The sequence below is a fragment of the Stenella coeruleoalba genome (assembly GCF_951394435.1).
Source record: "Stenella coeruleoalba genome assembly, chromosome: 18".
Taxonomy (NCBI): Eukaryota; Metazoa; Chordata; class Mammalia; order Artiodactyla; family Delphinidae; genus Stenella; species Stenella coeruleoalba.
Window position 1 is genome coordinate 19,973,853 of NC_137164.1, and position 18,781 is coordinate 19,992,633.

An 18,781-nucleotide genomic window follows, 5' to 3' on the forward strand; every position below is an offset into this window, starting at 1 on the left:
TCATTCCTTTACTAACTGAAAAACCTAGAGCCAATTATAGAATCTTTTGGAACCTCAGTTTTCTTCCCCTGTAAAATGGGGATAATAATTCCTGGCTCATTTGTGCCTTGTGAGGATGAAATTTGCTAACATCTGTGAACATCTACACAGTGCCTATACTATCTATGGTGGACATCTGTAAATATAGGTTTTTTTCTCACTCTTTTTACTTACTATCTCTCTACCTTGGTTCATCAAATGTAAAAAGAAGATGCTTCACTAGATGATCATTAAGCTCTATTTCAGCTCTTTAAAAACCAGTAAACCATCCTCTTGATAACAACTGGATAAACTTCTTGGTTAAAGCTACTTTTTAACCCAATATTAGTACATCTTTCTGCAAGCTTTGGTCACATTTAGATTAGGGAAGATGCAGCGTTCAGAAGCAGGCATTAGACCAGAGAAATGTCTCTCCAAATGTTGCAAAAAAAATTTTTTTAACACCTTTATTGGAGTATAATTGCTTTACAATGTTGTGTTAGTTTCTGCTGTATAACAAAGTGAATCAGCTATACGTATAGCTATATCCCCATATCCCCTCCCTCTTGCGTCTCCCTCCCACCTTCCCTATCCCACCCCTCTAGGTGGTCACAAAGCACCGAGCTGATCTCCCTGTGCTATGCGGCTGCTTCCCACTAGCTATCTATTTTACATTTGGTAGTGTATACATGTCAATGCTACTCTCTCACTTCATCCCAGGTTACCCTTCCCCCTCCCCATGTCCTCAAGTCCATTATCTATGTCTGTCTCTTTATTCCTATCCTGCCCCCAGGTTCATCAGAACCACTTTTTTTAGATTCCATATATATATGTTAGCATACGGTATTTGTTTTTCTCTTTCTGACTTACTTCACTCTGTATGACAGACATGAGGTCCATCCACCTCACTACAAATAACTCAACTTCATTTCTTTTTATGGCTGAGTAATATTCCACTGTATATATGTGCCACATCTTCTTTATCCATTCATCTGTCGATGGACACTTAGGTTGCTTCCATGTCCTGGCTATGGTAAATAGAGCTGCAATGAACATTGTAGTAAATGACTCTTTTTGAATTATGGTTTTCTCAGGGTATATGCCCAGTAGTGGGATTGCTGGGTCGTATGGTAGCTCTATTTTTAGTTTTTTATGGAACCTCCATACTGTTCTCCATAGTGGCTGTATCAATTTACATTCCCACCAACAGTTGTTACAAAAATTTTATCTCCCCCAACATCAGTAAAATTTCAGGGTAGGAATAACCTTGTAGAAGTTAGAGTAAATGAAATCGCACAGAGTGGTACTTTTAGTAGCACTTGCTGAAAACACAGTCTAGGAGAATCAAAACCCAAAGCTCTTCATCTCAGACTCCCTTAAACTGGATGGGAAGTTTGGAGGTCTGGGCCAACCAGATGGATGGGGGATAAGAGTGGGAAGCTGTGAAGAAGCTTCTAGTATCCTACCAGCTCAAAGAGAGAGGGGCTAAGACAGGAGGGCCATACAGAAGACCAGCTCAGGTTAAAAATGGGAGTCACTAGTTAGGGACTTTCTGTGTCCCCCTCCTCCAGGGACACCTGTCAGAACAAGAGCTTATCCACCTGTGTGGCAGCAGCACTGATCTGAGTCCAAGGGGAGTGCATCTGCAACCCACGCTGAGAAAGACGCTGCTTGATCAAAGGACTTAGGAACAAAAATTAAAATGTGTTTGAGCCTTACGGTAGAAACAGTGTCGGTTTATCAGGACAGGGACAGTGACCCCAAGGACGAGGCCAAGATGAGAAGCCTATAAGAGATGTGAATATAGAAGAATCCACCGCAAAACACTTTTTAAAGCTTCAAACCTATGCCAAGCTAATTGAAAAATGAAAACTCGGTCTGGCCCAGAGATCTGCTTGGTTTGACTTGCACAATGTGTTTTTTCTTAATTGAACCCAATTGTCCTGTTCAGTTTTCCAAGCACCACTCTCCTGTCATCTTATACCCCAACCCATATGACCTATATGACTACATTAGTCCCGTATGCATTCAGGTTCACAGCTACTGGTCTGTAATTTCCAGACTGATTTACTTTTAAGTATTAGATACTTGAACATATGCCGACTGCAGGGATGACGGAGAAAGAGAACAATCATAGGGAAAAGAGGAAAATAGGAAAAGGCTAGAAATTCCAGCCTTGCCATCTTTGGACGAGGCATCTCCCCACACCCAGCCCAATTAAAACAGCTGCAAATCGGCCGTACCTAGGTCCAGTGACATGGGTACCCGCCGTAGTCATAGCTGCCTGTCTCTTTTAACTAGCCTTTCTATATTTGGAGAAATTCCCGAGAGGCAGAACTCAAATTCCCAGCCTTCCTGGTAGCTAGGACATTGGCTCATGGTCTAGGTTCCTCCAAAGACCATGGCAAAACTGTGGTTCCTGGCAAAACTGTGATGTGGAAAAGGGCAAAGTGAACAAATATGATGTCTTTGCCAGCATGGAGGCGGCTGGGCCATCAGGTTCCCAGGGGCTGCATGATTGACTCCCTAGTAAAGAAGTGACACTGACGAGGCAGGAGGCTCTGATGCTCAGTGGACAAAGAAAAGAGCAGAAGTTTCCACATCAGACCAGGTCGGCAATGCAATTTTACTCCTGGAATTTTAGCCTGGAGCCCAGCCCTCTCAAGAATTCTTTGAACTACTCAGTATCATTTTATTAAACTCATTTTCTGCTAAATCAGCCCAATCAGCTTCTATGGCTTGAAACCAAAATCCATGACTGATAAAGCAAGCAGTGGTAGATCCATCTTTGAGAACCTTTCACTGGGGCTGCCTTGGGAGAAAGCCATTCGTGCTGATTTCCACGAATCCCAGCACCTGTGAAAGAAGCCCCAGACGTCATCAGGCCGCCCTTGTTCCCGCAGAGGAAGTGCACAGGAGAAAACTCTTTTATATCCTTGCTCTGTGAATCCTAACATGTACTTTCTGAAGTCATATCACATTGCACACCCATTACTCAGTACTCGTGGCAGTTGACTTAATTGTCACCATCTGCAGAAGAGGTCATTAAATTTTCACCACTTGCTACTTAGTTGTGGAAAATGTCAGAGCAGAGGAGTCTGTTCTCAGCCAGTCTAGGAGATGGTCTTGCTTTACATGGCCCTTGTAGTGACTAGAGAACTGGTTCCCTCTTCTCAGACCTCTGTGCAAAAGAGGCAAGCAAGACAGATTTTAAGCTAAGCTGCAAGGATGACAGCAAGCTGGTCTGCACACTAAGAAAGGCTGTCGAACATTCTTCTCTGTTATTTCTGTCTGCTAGGCAATTCTGTATTTACTATAACCAGTAGAGCAATTCTCATTTATAGTCCTCATGAGAATCCTTTAATGGGGATACTATTAAATCCTCCTTTTTTTTTTTTCTTGCGGTACGCGGGCCTCTCACTGTTGTGGCCTCTCCCGCTGCGGAGCACAGGCTCCGGACGCGCAGGCTCAGCGGCCATGGCGCAAGGGCCCAGCCGCTCGGCGGCATGTGGGATCTTCCCGGACCGGGGCACAAACCCGCGTCCCCTGCATCGACAGGCGGACTCTCAACCACTGCGCCACTAGGGATAGCCCAAATCCCCCATTTTATGGGAGAAAAAGCTCAGATACATTAGGTGGCTTGCTTAAGGTCATAGGGGATCCAAACGTGAGTTTTCTGATTCGAAGCTGGTGGCTTTTTCTTCTACACGTCAGTGGCTTGCAATGTGGGTTCCAGGGATCTCCGGGATGCTTTCGGGAAGCCAGGGAGGTCAATACTATTTTAATAATAATAATAGTAATAATAATATCCAAAGTAAAGGAGATCACTATCTCAAAGAGCTATCTACACCCCCATGTTCTTCACAGCATTATTCACAATAGCCAAGATATGGAAACACCTGAGTGTCCACTGATGAATGGATAAAGAAAATATGGTGTATATATATTTGTGTCCTGCCTTTTGTGACAACATGGATGGACCTTGAAGGCACTATCCTAAGTGAATAAATCAGACAGAGAAGGACAAATACTGTATGATTTCACTTATATGTGGAATCTATACAAACAGAGTAAAATGATGGTTAGCAACCCCAGGGTTGGGGGAAATGAGGGTGCAAAGTTCTAAGACGAATAAGTCCTGGACTCTAAGGTACAGCGTGGTGACTATAGGTAACAATACTTACTGTATACTTGAGTGTTTCTGTGAGCGTAGAGCTTTAATGTTCTCACTGTAACAACAACAAAATGGTAATTATGTGAGGTAAAGGATGTGTTAACTAACCTTATTGTGGTAAACATTTCGCAAAATATATGTGCATCAAATCGTCACATTGTACACCTTAAACATACACAACGGTATATGTCAAATATATCTCAGTAAAGCTGGGAAAATATAAAGTGTCATTTGCCCTCTTCCGTTTCATCCTTTTATGAGGGTGCAGGGGAATTTTCCAGACGATACCTGACATGCAATATAACAGACTAAAGCAGAAGCATATGTGAGAATCCAGCTGTCTTCTATTAAGCCAAACATTAAAGAGATTTTCAAAACTGCAAAACAGTGCCACTCTTCTCACTGTTTTGTTCTGGAAAACATAAGTATTCTTCATAAAAAATATTATTTATGTTAATATATGATGGGTTTATTCGTTTCATTTTAAAATCGATTGATAACTTATCTTCAGTGTTCACAGCTTTCATTTCTAATACGGCAAATATTTATAGATGTAACCCACAGAAACAAAAACGCTTTGGAGTCCCCAGTAATTTTTCAATGTGTGAAAGAGTCTTGAGACCAAAATGTTTGAGAACTGCTATCCTGCATTATAGCTGCCTTAAAAAAAAAATATCCAGGGTAGGTACAGATTTACCTTGATTGCATTTTAACAATTTGATGCCAGTGCTAAACCTAGATTTTCTGTTTACACCTCATATGTTCTTCCTCCTAGTCTTGCTTTGGATTGATGAGTTTGTGAACGACAGCCGAAAATCTTGAACTGTAGTGATTATAGACTCAAGCAGCTTCTTCCTCTCAATTCCTAAAGTACCTAGTTCACTGTACGTTCGATTAATATTTGATCACTGGATGAATGACTAAAACAGATTGCTGTCACAGACAGAGGACCTTCTTGAGGCCTCTGATGAGCGTGTGCGCTTACTCCTGAGTTCAGCTGCCTGCCAAACCCAGCTCAACTCAGCCCCGGCAACGCCAAGTGCACTTCGGCCCCGGATGTACAGCGATCGTATACCTGTCTCCGTGCCTTTGGACCTGACCCCTGTCCAGAGTCTATTCACCCAAAAGACCCAGCTTAGCCATCCTGTCCCCTACACAACTCTTTCCTGGAGACACTAACCCACAATGATCATCACATTCTGACATCGTGTAGGAGTGTTTATCCCTGTCACCTGTTTTGCCTCTTGATCTCATTCTATCCTGCACTGCTGTCTTTCTAAATCACCTGTGTCTATTTCATTTTCCCTACAAGATCTTAGACTTCATGAAGGTTCTCAAAGGTCTTCTGTGGTACCCACAGAATCAAGCATAGTGCCAAGTTAATAATAATCACTTTGAACTTAAGAGTTTACAAAATAATTGACACATCACCTCACTGTTTTCTCACCAAAGCCCTGTAGGTAAATTAGGGAAGGCCTCTTTTTATTATCTCCACCTTCCAGAGGGAGGCTTTAAAATTCAGCAGCCTAAGGTCACTCAGCTAGTGATGCTGCAAACCTGTGTCTTGTGATGCCCTAGTCTGTGCTTTCCCCACTGTATCATGCTCTAGTTTCCTAATACATACCTATTTAATTTATTTGAAAGAGAGCTTTGAGAAAAACAACAGCTCTAGATCTATGAGTTAGGACAGTTAGGAATAAACCCAGGTCTCCTGATTCTCTCTCAGGTGCTGCATTTCATAGCCATCTTTTCCCTTGTGATTTTAGCTGTTAAGGTAGTCGGCACAGCACATGTGCTGGTTAATCCTATACATAGTTCTCTCACAAGGTATACACGTTAAGTGCCACATAAATATCAGTTTTCCCTCTTTCTGCCCTATGTGGCTAATTGGTAACCTCATTTACTCATTTGGTTTTTGGGCAAAAATGAAGGAAAATATTCTGAGATGATCCAGAAATGCAAGTTGTGTCTATAAAATTGATTATACTTTACCTTTATAATTCCTTACCTTTTCTCTTCTTCTCATTCATATGCTCACTAACCCCACAAGCATTTACTAAGTTCCAAGTATGAACAGAGCTGCATGATGCTGGAGGGACCTGCCATAAGTAAAAGAAATGATATCCCTGCCATTAATGAGATTATCATCACATGGTTGAAATGACATTTCTAGAGAAAAATTCTAAGGCATTAGAAGTGTGAGTTAGCTCAGTGTAAATTATTTATGGAGGTGATGAAGGACTAGAGAGTAAGAAAAAAGGAGTTCTTATTACAGAGAGAAATAATTTGGGGAACGCTTCATACAAGGGATGTCTTGAAAGAAGGAGGTCATGAGATATGTCTCAAAAGAAACGTAGAGTATGGTCTGGGAACATGATCTCCATCTACAGCCTCCAGACCACCCCCAAATAATCAAACAGTCAAATTAAAAACAAATGTAGCCACAAAATAGGTTGCCTGGCTCCCCACACCCAGCCAGCTGCCACCCCTAGGTCCTTGCTACAGAGAAATTCTGGAGTTCACCATGGGCTGGTAGAGCATTTCAGGGGAATGGTTGGCATCAGAACTGGTCCAGGGCAAAATGAAAAAGTGAGTCCATACCTCCCAGATACTATGTACAGTGCATCTTCCCTCCCCCATGGTGCTCAAGTCTTTTAGGAACAATTCAACATGCCATGGACACCACATTCCTCTCTGACCTGCATCCCAAGCTATTCTCTGTGTCTCTCTCCTATGATGGGCTTCTTTCCGATGCCCATGCCCTCAGGAGTCTCCCCTGCTGTGCATCTCTGTGCCTCTACAGCTCAAGTTTGGATTAATAGTTGACCCACCGAGGTACTATAGGTACGCAAAATGGGACCCTTCACTCTAGCAGCGGGACACTGCAGTATACCAAGCCCGCCACTGGGGGAAGACACAGTGGGGACAGAGGGATCTCGGGAGCTACCCAGACCACGCTATGTGATTAGCTGGAAAGTCAAGCTATGTGTAATACCTTCCTGAATAGTTCAAGATATAACATAAAGAAGAGAGAGCACACCACATGGCTATGTCAAAATCGAGAAGGTTGAATAATGACATTAGGACCAGATCACAGAGACCTTGTAGGGTAGGGTGGGCTCCGTCGCTGGTAATGGCTTGAGCATTAGGGACACTGTAGTTCTTCATAACGTAATGTGATAAATGTGGTGCTTTGTGAAGCCGTGGATGAGAGAGGTTGGGGGAATAACGGACTCCCCATAGGCCTGGATTATGAAGGCACCTGCTACAAGCTCACTTTTCAGACGCTGTAACCATTTCTACACACACCTTCTAGATCAGAGTCTCTGAAATGAGGTGTCGCGTGTGAGTTTCATTCTCCAAGCTTTCAGAAGGAATCACTCCAAAATCTACCCCCTTTTAAACAAATGGAAGGATGTAGTTCTTTAAAGATGAGGTTCCATCATGTGGGTCAGAGATGAATTTCTTTGGCAAATAAACCTTTGCTCATGAGCACGTCGCTAAATATGCAGTCTAGAAAAGAACACTTTTCTGTTGGTGGATAGGATGATATCCACTTATTACAGATGACAAGTTGAATGGAAGAATTTGAAAAGTAGTGTTACTGTGATTCCAACAACAAAATGAGGCTCTGATAATTTTTTCAAATTCCGTTGTATCATTCAGATTCTGTTTGGGTTTCATGACATATTGTTAGGGGAAGAAGGTGGTGGGTGGTCGCCAAGCTGCCTGGGATGAGAGATGTGGATGGACTTTCAGGTGTCCCAGTGACAGCTGACAATCCATGTTTGACGAGTCAGAATTCAATCTCTTTACCTTTCAGTGCAAGATCGTCGCATTAAAGGCCCAGCTTCTGGGGGGGGGGGGGAGGGACGGGGAAGAATAAATCGGCAGATTGGGATTAATGTATACACACTACTATATATAAAATAGGTAATCAACAAGGACCTGCTGTATAGCACAGGGACCTCTACTCAATATTCTGTAATAACCTACATGAGAAAAGCATCTGAAAGGAATGGATATATGTATATTATAACTAAAGCCCTTCAGCTATACACCTGAAACTAACACAACATTGTAGATCAACTATACTCCAATATAAAATAAAAATTACATTTTAAAAAAGCACAATTTCTGGGCTATGAAACACAATGGGAAAGGAGCGTGGGTCAGAAGAGCAAGAAATCGCCTTTCTAGGAAGCAAGGACCGGGAACCAAGGCCACCAGCTCCGGCAGTGAGTGCACGACTGCTTGTACCACAAGGAGACTTTGAGCATTTCTTCCAAGTATCATGTATGGACTAGGGCAGAACACAAACTTTAAAAGCTTTTTGGAGATGCAGTCATAACAGTCAAAGAATTGAAACAAGGACTTGGGGCTTAACATAATAACCTCACTCAACACTCCCCCCCCACCCCCCCGGACAACTCCTGCCCAGGAAGGGGGAGGGATAAAGGGCAGGTTTCTTTTCCTCTCCATCAATTCCCCATGTTCCTTTGCTGTTTGCTGCGGGAAGTTAGCCTGAGCCCCTTGGAAAATTCATAGATGTGTTTAATGAAGGCAAAGGGCAGAATTGTAAAACTTTACTTGATTTGGTTTTATTTTAAAATAAACACATTTTTACTACACTTTTAATCCTATACCTCTTAGGTTCTCGACACTGGTTGTAGATTAGCATCAGCTGGGTGTTCTTTTGTGTTGATAATAATGTCCCTGTGGGACCTGAACATTAGTATGGTTTAAGGTACTAATGTCAGAACTTCTGGGAATGGAGCCCAGGCAAAGTAATTTTCAAAAGCTCCCCAGGTAAATCTAATATGCAGCCATAGTTGAGAATAACTGCTATATTGAAAAAAGAAAAAAAACAGGTGTTGGTTATAAGGATTTCAGTTTTAAAGTATCTGTCTGGCCTCAAAAATAATGTCTCACTGGAGGAAATTTCGCCTTTGAGATGAAAGAATGAAAAAGAAAGTATCAAGATGTAGAGAATCATTGGTGTGTGTGTGTGTGTGTGTGTGTGTGTGTGTGTGTGTGTGTGAGTGTGTGTATGTTCTATAGTTAGGGTGTTGATATAATTCAGTAGTTATTAACAGCCTTGGGAGCAGAAGCTTTTCTGACAATCTGATGAGGGCTCTATCTTCTCCAAAACAGTGTACATAATGCAAATTTTGCAGATTTTAGGACTATCCCTCTCTTCCTAAAACCGATGTTAAGGACCTCTGATATAATCATAGACTTTTATAACCACCATTAAAGAAACAAATAAGCAGATAAAAATAATCAGCCGTAAGAATTGAGAAACCTAAGACTGAGTCTCGATTTTTCCCCCTAAGTTGCTGTGTGATTCTAAATAAATTACTTAAGCTGGCTAAGCCTCAGTTTTTCTATATAATGAAATGTTTATCTGCCTATAGGGCAATGTGGTTAGTATTTTTACAATTTTGTAAAAAAAAAAATCAATTCAGAGTCGATGAATGCAAGTAAAAGTACTTTGAAAAGTTACGATTTATTGTCAGAGATATTCAGAATTAGTCTAAGAAGAAATATACAATTTCTTGGGTAACTGAGATGTATGTCTCGCTTTCACTGCTATGTACACCTGCCCCGTCAGCAGACCATCAATTATAAGGAATTCAGCAACTCTTGAGCTAACTCAGAGCTAACTCTGTATTAGATGGATGGTGAGTCCCAGCCCCAGTTGGCCTATATACTCAATCTCTCTCTCCCTGTGGTATGATGACCAGCCTTTAGTATTCATTTTCTGTCAAACTGCTAGTAAATCCGTACTTATAACTTGAAAAAATTCAGCGTGTGTTAAAATACAAAGGGAAAGTAGTAGTTTCAGGGGAAATTAAACCTATGAACCAAAATTTGGTCTTTTTCACGGGAATCCTGAGTATTTGTTTCTTTCCTCTCCACCTCCTACCTGACCTGAGGACCTGGGGATTCCCACTGGTTCCCTATCGGAGGATCTCTCCCCAGTAAATCAACCTTCTTATTTCCCAAGGAAACACTGTCTCAGAAGTACCTTCAGTCCCAAAATATTAAAGTGTAAAAATCTAGGATTAAGAATAAAGCTTGCTTTTCACAGCCAGTGCTACAGAGTTAGAGCCATTTATCCTGACTGTGGTAACATGTTAACCAGAAGTGCAAACCTTATACACAAAGACTAGGTAGGGCTACCCTAAAAGAAAGACACCAGCCAAAGCCTTCATGTTCCTGGGTGTCAATGTTTCCCATTATTTCATTGTCTTAGTCTGAATTAAAACAAATAAAAATGAGCAAGGAGTATCCAATACTCATATTGAATTTTGATTGCTGTTTTCCACTCCTCAGAAAAATATGTTGAACAAAATGCAGAGTCACGTAGCTCAAGCTACTGTCTGTTTGTTCATAAAGGAAAATGCTTTATATGCAGAAATTTCAAGTGAGAGGAGATCTCAGGTCTCCAAAGGCAGCTATTATCAAACAAAGCAATCAGAAAGTTAATGCACTGGAGATGGCTGTGACCACAATCTTGGCTATCAGGGAGTATCTTCGTCTCTCTTGGTAGGAGCTTGTTTTTGAATTGCTTATTGTACCCACAAAGTCTATCTAAATGTTCTTTGCCATAAATCCCTCCCCCTCTTTTATAGAGTATTGCTTTAACTGTCTAGGTATTCTTTCCCTAAACCCTTGCTTACCATCTACTATGAGTAAGACACTGAAAAGAACGGTATTTGAGAGCATTCAAGATATTTTTGTTACATATAAAGAGGAATGGGCCACTGAAAGACCTAATCAGTTTGATTCTGCCCCTCCAAACCAAGGTCTCCCTAGTAGATGACCTATCTGTGTCCTCTTGCCCCAGCTGCTTTGAAACGGCTCTTCATCCCAGGGAGCTAATGGAGGAATCTGCACTTCAGTGAAATGGCTCCATCATCCCTTTCCCTCCCTGACCACAGAAGTTGGGCCATTCTGGAGGGGGGTGTGTGTGTGTGTGTGTGTGTGAAAGAGAGAGAGAGAGAAAGTATGTCTTCTCCTCAAACAAGGGCACGGTACATATATGAATTCCAAATGACTGAAATTTGGTGTTTTAGGTAATCCTATCTTCTGGTAATTGAGAATTGCCACTTATATAAATTACCAGGTCACAAACAAATAGGGCAAAAGGCTCTCAAGGTGGTGACTTCCTTTGTATTAATCAGGAAAATGCACACCCAAGAGTTGAATAACAAAATCATATACTTTTTTCTTGGACAGTTGATATTTTGTTTCTGTATATCATGACTAATCATAATGGCTATAATTCATCACTTTAGAAAAGCAATCTACAGTTGTAGCTGTACAAAACTAAAATTGATTGAGACCCTTTGTCACCCTGGCAGAAGATAATAATTACATCATTATTTATTAACTATAGAGACAATAGCCAAAAGTCTTTTTAACTTCGTTTGATTTAAGATCTGTTATACATTATAGTCCAGCATACACAAGCCAAGCAAAATAGAACAAAATTAGAGAAAAATCAAGTTAGTGTATTTAATCTGAATAATCCTGCAAAGAAAGCTACCCTCATGTTTACCTACCATTGGTAGAACATCTACTCTGCACTAAGCACTGTCCTAGGTGTTCCGCATATTTCATTCATTTTATCCTCACCACATCCAGGGAGGCATGCTGGTTGCATCCGTTCTAATTAGTGAATAACTACACTAACAAAGATCCTGTAGATTAGTACAGGCAACACCTTTCACAGATACTATGTTCAAACATTAGAACAACAAAACACTCTTCTTGGAAACCGTGTCTTAACTTTTACAATCAAGCGTTTTTTGAAGGATAAGCAAAACTGAATCTCAGAGGATGTCCCTCTTGGAGCCACATTTCTTCCGTCTCTCCTTGGCCCACAGAATGTTCCCAGAAACAGGCCAGGGACAGAGAAGAATGAAGGAAATGAAGAGTCATCAACCACACTGAGTTCCCTTAAGAACGGCTCTGACGTCATTTGCCTGCACCTTCCACGAATCCTGGGATGGCCCTGCACAGACAAGTGACAGATATTGACAACTCAGTCTGTGAAGATAGTGGCGAATGTCACTGAGGGAGATTTGTGTTAAGCATTACATTAACTCAAGCTAATGTACCCTCCTTGCAAGGATGGCCAGTGTGAGGTGACGCGAGGTTAGGACAGTCCGATCCATAGTTGGATGGTGATAAGCTCTGTTCTGAGTATGCAGAAGTTAGATTATAGATCCTCAAAGGAAGTTTTTCCACGGATAGCAAGAGTCAAGCAAGCGGTAGCTCCCACCTCTGGAATGAACCTGTGTTCCTGGCTGGATTGTGACCACTTACTAGACTCTAAAGGGTGGTCAGAAGCAGGGACCAGGACACTCCCTATTATACAGTTCTGAAGGAGCTGAAAACATGGGCAAGAGTTAGGAAGACAATTTTGCTGCCTCTCCCAGGGTGCCCCTGTGGTATCTACCCTTCACAAAGGAAGCAACCTTAAACTAAGTTATAAAGAGTATTTGATTCATGTTTCCTCTCCTTTCTCCATCATCCTGATTCTTCCTTTATGACAAACACATGATTGCCTGGCCTGACCAGTCCCAGGCCAGTAGAGGAAGACATTCCCACTTCCCCCAAACTGTACAATGGTGGTTGTGGCCAGCTGGTCCTATCATCATGGGGGAGAAATTAGCATGATTAGAGGCCAACTGTTGCCTTCATTCCCTCTGCTCCCTCCTCTGCCTGAGCCTAAGACCTTTACAGGTTCCCCAAATGGGAGTGACAAAGCAACTGACCACGGCTCACGTGCCCATATATTTGTCTCATTACGTACCCAAATTTGTATCTGTCAATAAGAAAAGTCTCTGGCTGCTTATCTGTTGTAATCCACCCTTTGGAATGTGCTACTTATAAAAATACTATTAAAATATATAATGACTTTTATGGGACATTGGAAATGTGAACACCAACTCTATATTTAATGATATCAAGGAAATATTAAATTTCTACTTAGAAGTAGGAATGGTATTGTGATAGTATTAGGATTTTTAAGAGTGAATAGCTTATATATATGTATATATATATATATATACTAAAATGTTTACAGATTGAATGATATGATGTCTGGGATTTGTTTCAAAATAACATGGGAGGGTTGCAGCAAGTAGGGATATGGGTGAAACAAGATTGGCCTTGAGTTGATCATTGTTGAAGCTGGGCAATAGGTTCATTGTGCTGGATTTTGTTTTGTGTTGTTTGTATATGTTACAATTTTTCCATAATAAAAATTTTTTAAAAAGAATCAAAATTGGTTAAAGTTAATTTAAATTCACATTAGAAAACATGTTTTTCAAAAATACTTTAAGATATGTGCAATTTTATGATTTAATGTTAAATGGAATAAGAAGATATAAAACTGCACATAAAATATTGCATGCACATATATATATATATGCATGGAAATGGAAGAATAAAACTACACAAAAAGTAAATTATGGTTGCCCCTGACTGGCAGGAATACATGTTATTATTCTTTACTTGTTGTTACTTTTTTGCATTTTCCAAATTTTCTAGAAAGAAAATATATTTTGTTTTTGATTTTATGAAGTTATTTGTATAAGCCATGCTCATGATACGTAAGGTGAAAAAAAGTGTTATAGAATTGTATATGAAATAGAATCTGAATTTGTTTTTAAATGTGCATGCATGGTGTGTGTGTGTGTGTGTGTGTGTGTGTACCTAAAATAAACATCATCAAATTGTTAATGATGATTATCTCTGGGTGGTGGCATCATTTGGTCATTTTTATGTTTCTTCTTCAGTTAATAAGTATAATGTTATAATCAAATAAATATAGCATGAAAAAAATTAAACTTAGATTTATTGCATTTCTTTATAAGTAAAGGATTGTCTATATAGGGCAATGTAAATATAAGGAACCATGTAATATATATTTATAAAACAGATAAGTAAGTCCAAGGGAATTTTAATTCTCTTTGAAAGCATATGTTAAGCGGTTTTTTTAGATTTTTTTTTTTTAATGTGGACCATTTTTAAAGTCTTCATTGAATTTATTACAATACTGCTTCTGTTTTATGTTTTGATTTTTTGGCCACGAGGCATGTGGGATGTGAGCTCCCCCACCAGGGATCAAACCTGCACCCCTTGCATTGGAAGGCAAAGTCTTAACCACTGGACTGCCAGGGAAGTCCCTGTGTTAAGTTTTGAACAATGCTAATATAAAATCCTGTGAACAGCCATTATGTGGTGATGCTCCTGCCTTCATATACTCAATTCCTTAATAATCATGTTTCATTTTCTGTCCAACTCCAGGTATATCTATGCCAATACCAGTCTTTGGGCTCCAGGATGATTCGAAGGTCTTTAAGGAAGGGAGTTGCTTACTCGCCGATGATAACTTTGTCCTGATTGGCTCTTTCGTGTCCTTTTTCATTCCCTTAACCATCATGGTGATCACCTACTTTCTAACCATCAAGTCGCTCCAGAAAGAAGCTACTCTGTGTGTGAGTGATCTTGGAACACGGGCCAAATTAGCTTCTTTCAGCTTCCTGCCTCAGGGCTCCCTGTCTTCAGAAAAGCTCTTCCAGCGGTCCATCCACAGGGAGCCAGGCTCCTACGGCAGGAGGACTATGCAGTCCATCAGCAACGAACAGAAGGCTTGCAAGGTGCTGGGCATCGTCTTCTTTCTGTTTGTGGTGATGTGGTGCCCCTTCTTCATCACCAACATAATGGCCGTCATCTGCAAAGAGTCCTGCAACGAGGATGTCATCGGAGCCCTGCTCAACGTGTTCGTTTGGATCGGTTACCTCTCCTCAGCGGTCAACCCTCTAGTGTACACACTGTTCAATAAGACCTACAGGTCGGCCTTTTCCAGGTATATTCAGTGTCAGTACAAGGAAAATAAAAAACCATTGCAGTTAATTTTAGTGAACACTATCCCGGCCTTGGCCTACAAGTCTAGTCAACTCCAAATGGGACAAAGAAAGAATTCAAAGGAAGATGACAAGACGACAGATAACGACTGCACTATGGTTGCTCTAGGAAAACAACATTCAGAAGATGCTCCTACAGATAATATCAACACAGTGAATGAAAAGGTTAGCTGTGTGTGATGGACTGGTTGCCATGGCAACTGCGGAGGGCACACTGAGCAATTTTCCCCTTATCTGGGAGGAAAAGGGAAAAAGAAAAGAAAATAGGGAGACTGGAAAAGATTAGGCCAGTCTAATGGAACCAACAATAATATCTATATGCCTCATTTTATTATGTCAGTGAAAAGCAGGGTTCAATGCCACAAAACGTGCACTTCAAAAATATTCTGACAGCATTTCAGCTGTGAGCTTTATGATATTATTTTTAACATTGTAAATTATATGTCTTTAAAATAATTAGCTTTTATTGTATAACTACAATGAGGCCATAAATAAATCTAAATTTTCTTCTATTTGCAAGTGAAAAACTTGCAACTATGTTGTTAATTGATGGCATGAGTTGGTTACCTGTCGCTGTAAACAAAAATAGCTCTAAATAGTGAAACATTGGATGAATATAATGGCTTCTTACACAAAGAAAAAATTCTCTTTAAAACTTACCATAATACACGTTTTGGATGACAATAACAAAAAGACACTAAAGACAGTGTTATGAAATCTGTATTGCTAAGATACTTAAAAGAAATACTTGACAACTTTTTCAATCCTGCTTTTTCATAGATGCCATTTTGCAATATTCACAAAGTTGCTGGCATTTGCTGCACTTCAAATTAATTCTTCTCAGAAGTGAACAAGATTTTAAGTGTTATTTAATAACTATTGCTGCTTTCTCTTCTACTACTTGTGCTTTATTCTGAATTTCCAGTGTGGTCTTGTTTAAGTGTTTGCTCTATTAGGTAAACTATCAAAAGGATAATCAAACATTACCAGATACATTTCTAGAAACTGCTTCTCCTAAGAGCACCACAGAAGCGTTTGGTAACTTGCTCTTTAATGACTGCATCATGCCTGCGCTCCTCTGAGCAGTAAGAGGTATTGATGTAACTGTGTCAGGATTGAGGAATAAAGTCAGGTTTTTGGCTACTGACAGCAGTAGAGTCTTAGGACATCTCTGTAAAACGCAGGTGACCCACCTGTTGGCACCCATCAGATAAATCGATGCTTTCAGATCAATCTATATTATTTACTAAAACTGTTCAGCTTTGGATTCACAATCATTGATTGAGTGTACACCATCTGTGAAGAAATTTCCTAGGTACTAAGGATATAAAAATAATTAAAACAAGATCTTTGCCTTTAAAGAAAAGGACCTACTTTGAATGGCACTTATCAAAACAGTAATTAACAGACATTTGGAAAATCTGTTCAATTTATTTCCTTCTCACCTGGCTTAGAAACAAGTTTATTTCAACCCCAAGGGTAGTTTTCTCAGTAAGTTTCCTGACTGGTTGCCAACCAATACCAACCAAACAAAGGAGGGGGAAAATACCACTTGAGGTCAAAATCTGCAATTAATTTAGGAATATGAGCTTCAACTTGGACCCCAACTATGACTACCATAGTTTTGAGCAAAATATTATTCCACTTTCCTGAAAACAAACTCATTTATTACTCACTGACACTGGACATCCTACCCCCCAAAAAGCAGTAATATAATGTTTCATAGAAAAGTTTGTTAAGGAGACAGAGATTAACAGCAGTTAATTCACCTTGATATTATTACTCTAGGTTAAATTGCACATTCTTATTGGAACGGATGTTAGATATGTGATGACAATACTGAAGCATTTCTATTGAATGAGGAATAGTTTTTGCTGTATGCCATTAGAAAAAACTATGTATTTGAAAACTAAAGAATGTGGGAGGTTCTGTTGTGTAATTTGGAAATGCATTAGGTCTGTCCTAATTATGTCCTTTTAGGTACACTGAAAGGGTTTTTTTTCAAAGCTAGAATTTATAATAAGCTGCTAGTATCTAGGCTGCATTTGAACTAAACTATTTTCATGATTATACCATACTAACTGATACAAATGTTAAAAAGTCTCTACTCTAATGTATTTTGCCTTAGTTTATAACTCTGCCCATCTCATTACATATTAGAGAAAAGACTACAGATTCTACACCCATATACTCAATCTTGATGAGAATGAACATAAATACTGCCTGATAAGTCTTTTGACTACATATATATTACAAATGTGTTATGTTTTTTCTCTCCATAATTATCTATTCAAGTGTATATAGACAAACATGTATCTGTATTCTTGTACAGACATGTTCCCATGCACTTTATTCAGTATTTATATATTTATATGGAGGAAAAGCAAGTCATTAATGAAAACACAGTATATACACGTGTGCATGTTTGTATCATGTCAATTTAAATGTGAATTTCATGTTCTAATGTTTCTATGACCTTCCATTGCTGTCAAAGCAGATTGTAACAGAAATGTCAGCTCTTTAAATAAACTGGATGTTGACATAATTTTGTGGGAAGACTTTTAACACAATTCTATGAGGGTGGTGAAGACAATGCTCCTTTTACATAGTTGATTGATCCTAAATAAAATGGTACCTCTGGGCCCTTTGTTTAGTCTGGGGACGTTCTGATTACTAAGGCTTTTGTTTTTGTTTTTTTCTTTTCTTTTCTTCTTGGGCCAGGCCATGCAGATTGCAGGATCTTAATTCCCCAGTCAGGGATTGAACCCGCTCCCTGGGCCATGAAAGCAGGGAGTCCAAATCACAGGACCACCAGGGAAGTCCCACTAAGGCTTTTTAACACACCCCTCACTCCAGGGAAACAGCCTTGAATTATTCATGGATCTGTGATCAAAGGACTCACTCCTAGTCAATATTGTTAAAGCGACCAACCTTATTCTACTTTAAGTTGAATGTAGATTCTCCTAAGTTTAAAGAGTAGAATTAAATGCCATAATTAGGGAAAACTTTCACGTTAAAGCATACACTTAATCTACTTGGGCACAGCACCATCTCATGGTCACTTTTTAAAATGCTACCATAGCCAAATTGAACTAAGTTACTGTACTAATTTTGCACAAGGTGCTTCTTCCATTTGTGCATCAATGAAACATATTATAAAGTGTTAAATTATTCTGTGCCATACATAACAAATACAGCGAAGATTTTTATGTCATGATTTTAATCAAGGCTATTTTAAAAGATTTCACGAAAGAATGAATAATTGTAAATAAAGTATACTCAAAAATAAATGCAACTTTTTGAGTCTATAGCTGTGTCCGCTAAAAGAAAGTTGCCCGAAACCTCCCATGTCATCAGGCTGGGAACTCCAGGTACCATCCAGGTGTTCTGAGAGTACAAAGCCTGTGCTTCTGGGGCTTGGTCATAGAGCTAGGACCCACCTGGTTGAGTTAGATTTATAGTAATGATCCCGTTTCTAGTTATCTGTAGCAGACAAATGTTCCATGTTTGATCACTATGTCTGGTTCCACCTGTGGAACAGGTGTACAGGTGCCTGAAGACATTCACAGATACATTTATACATTTATACACACAGACACACACACACACACACACACACACACACACTTTTGCAGGAGCTAGC

At 39.9% G+C, this 18,781-nt stretch overlaps 1 protein-coding gene across 1 annotated transcript in view; it reads left to right on the forward strand.

Annotated features, from left to right (window-relative positions):
- The window catches only part of HTR2A (5-hydroxytryptamine receptor 2A), a gene marked incomplete at its 5' end in the record, with an annotated part of 56,171 nt that extends 40,149 nt beyond the window's left edge, over window positions 1-16,022 (forward strand). Inside the window, one exon of the mRNA XM_079903083.1 lies at window positions 14,519-16,022. Coding sequence (XP_079759209.1) covers window positions 14,519-15,318 — 800 coding nt within the window. The 3' untranslated portion in view covers window positions 15,319-16,022. The remainder of the gene's footprint in view (window positions 1-14,518) is intronic.
- Between the last annotated feature and the right edge of the window lie 2,759 nt (window positions 16,023-18,781).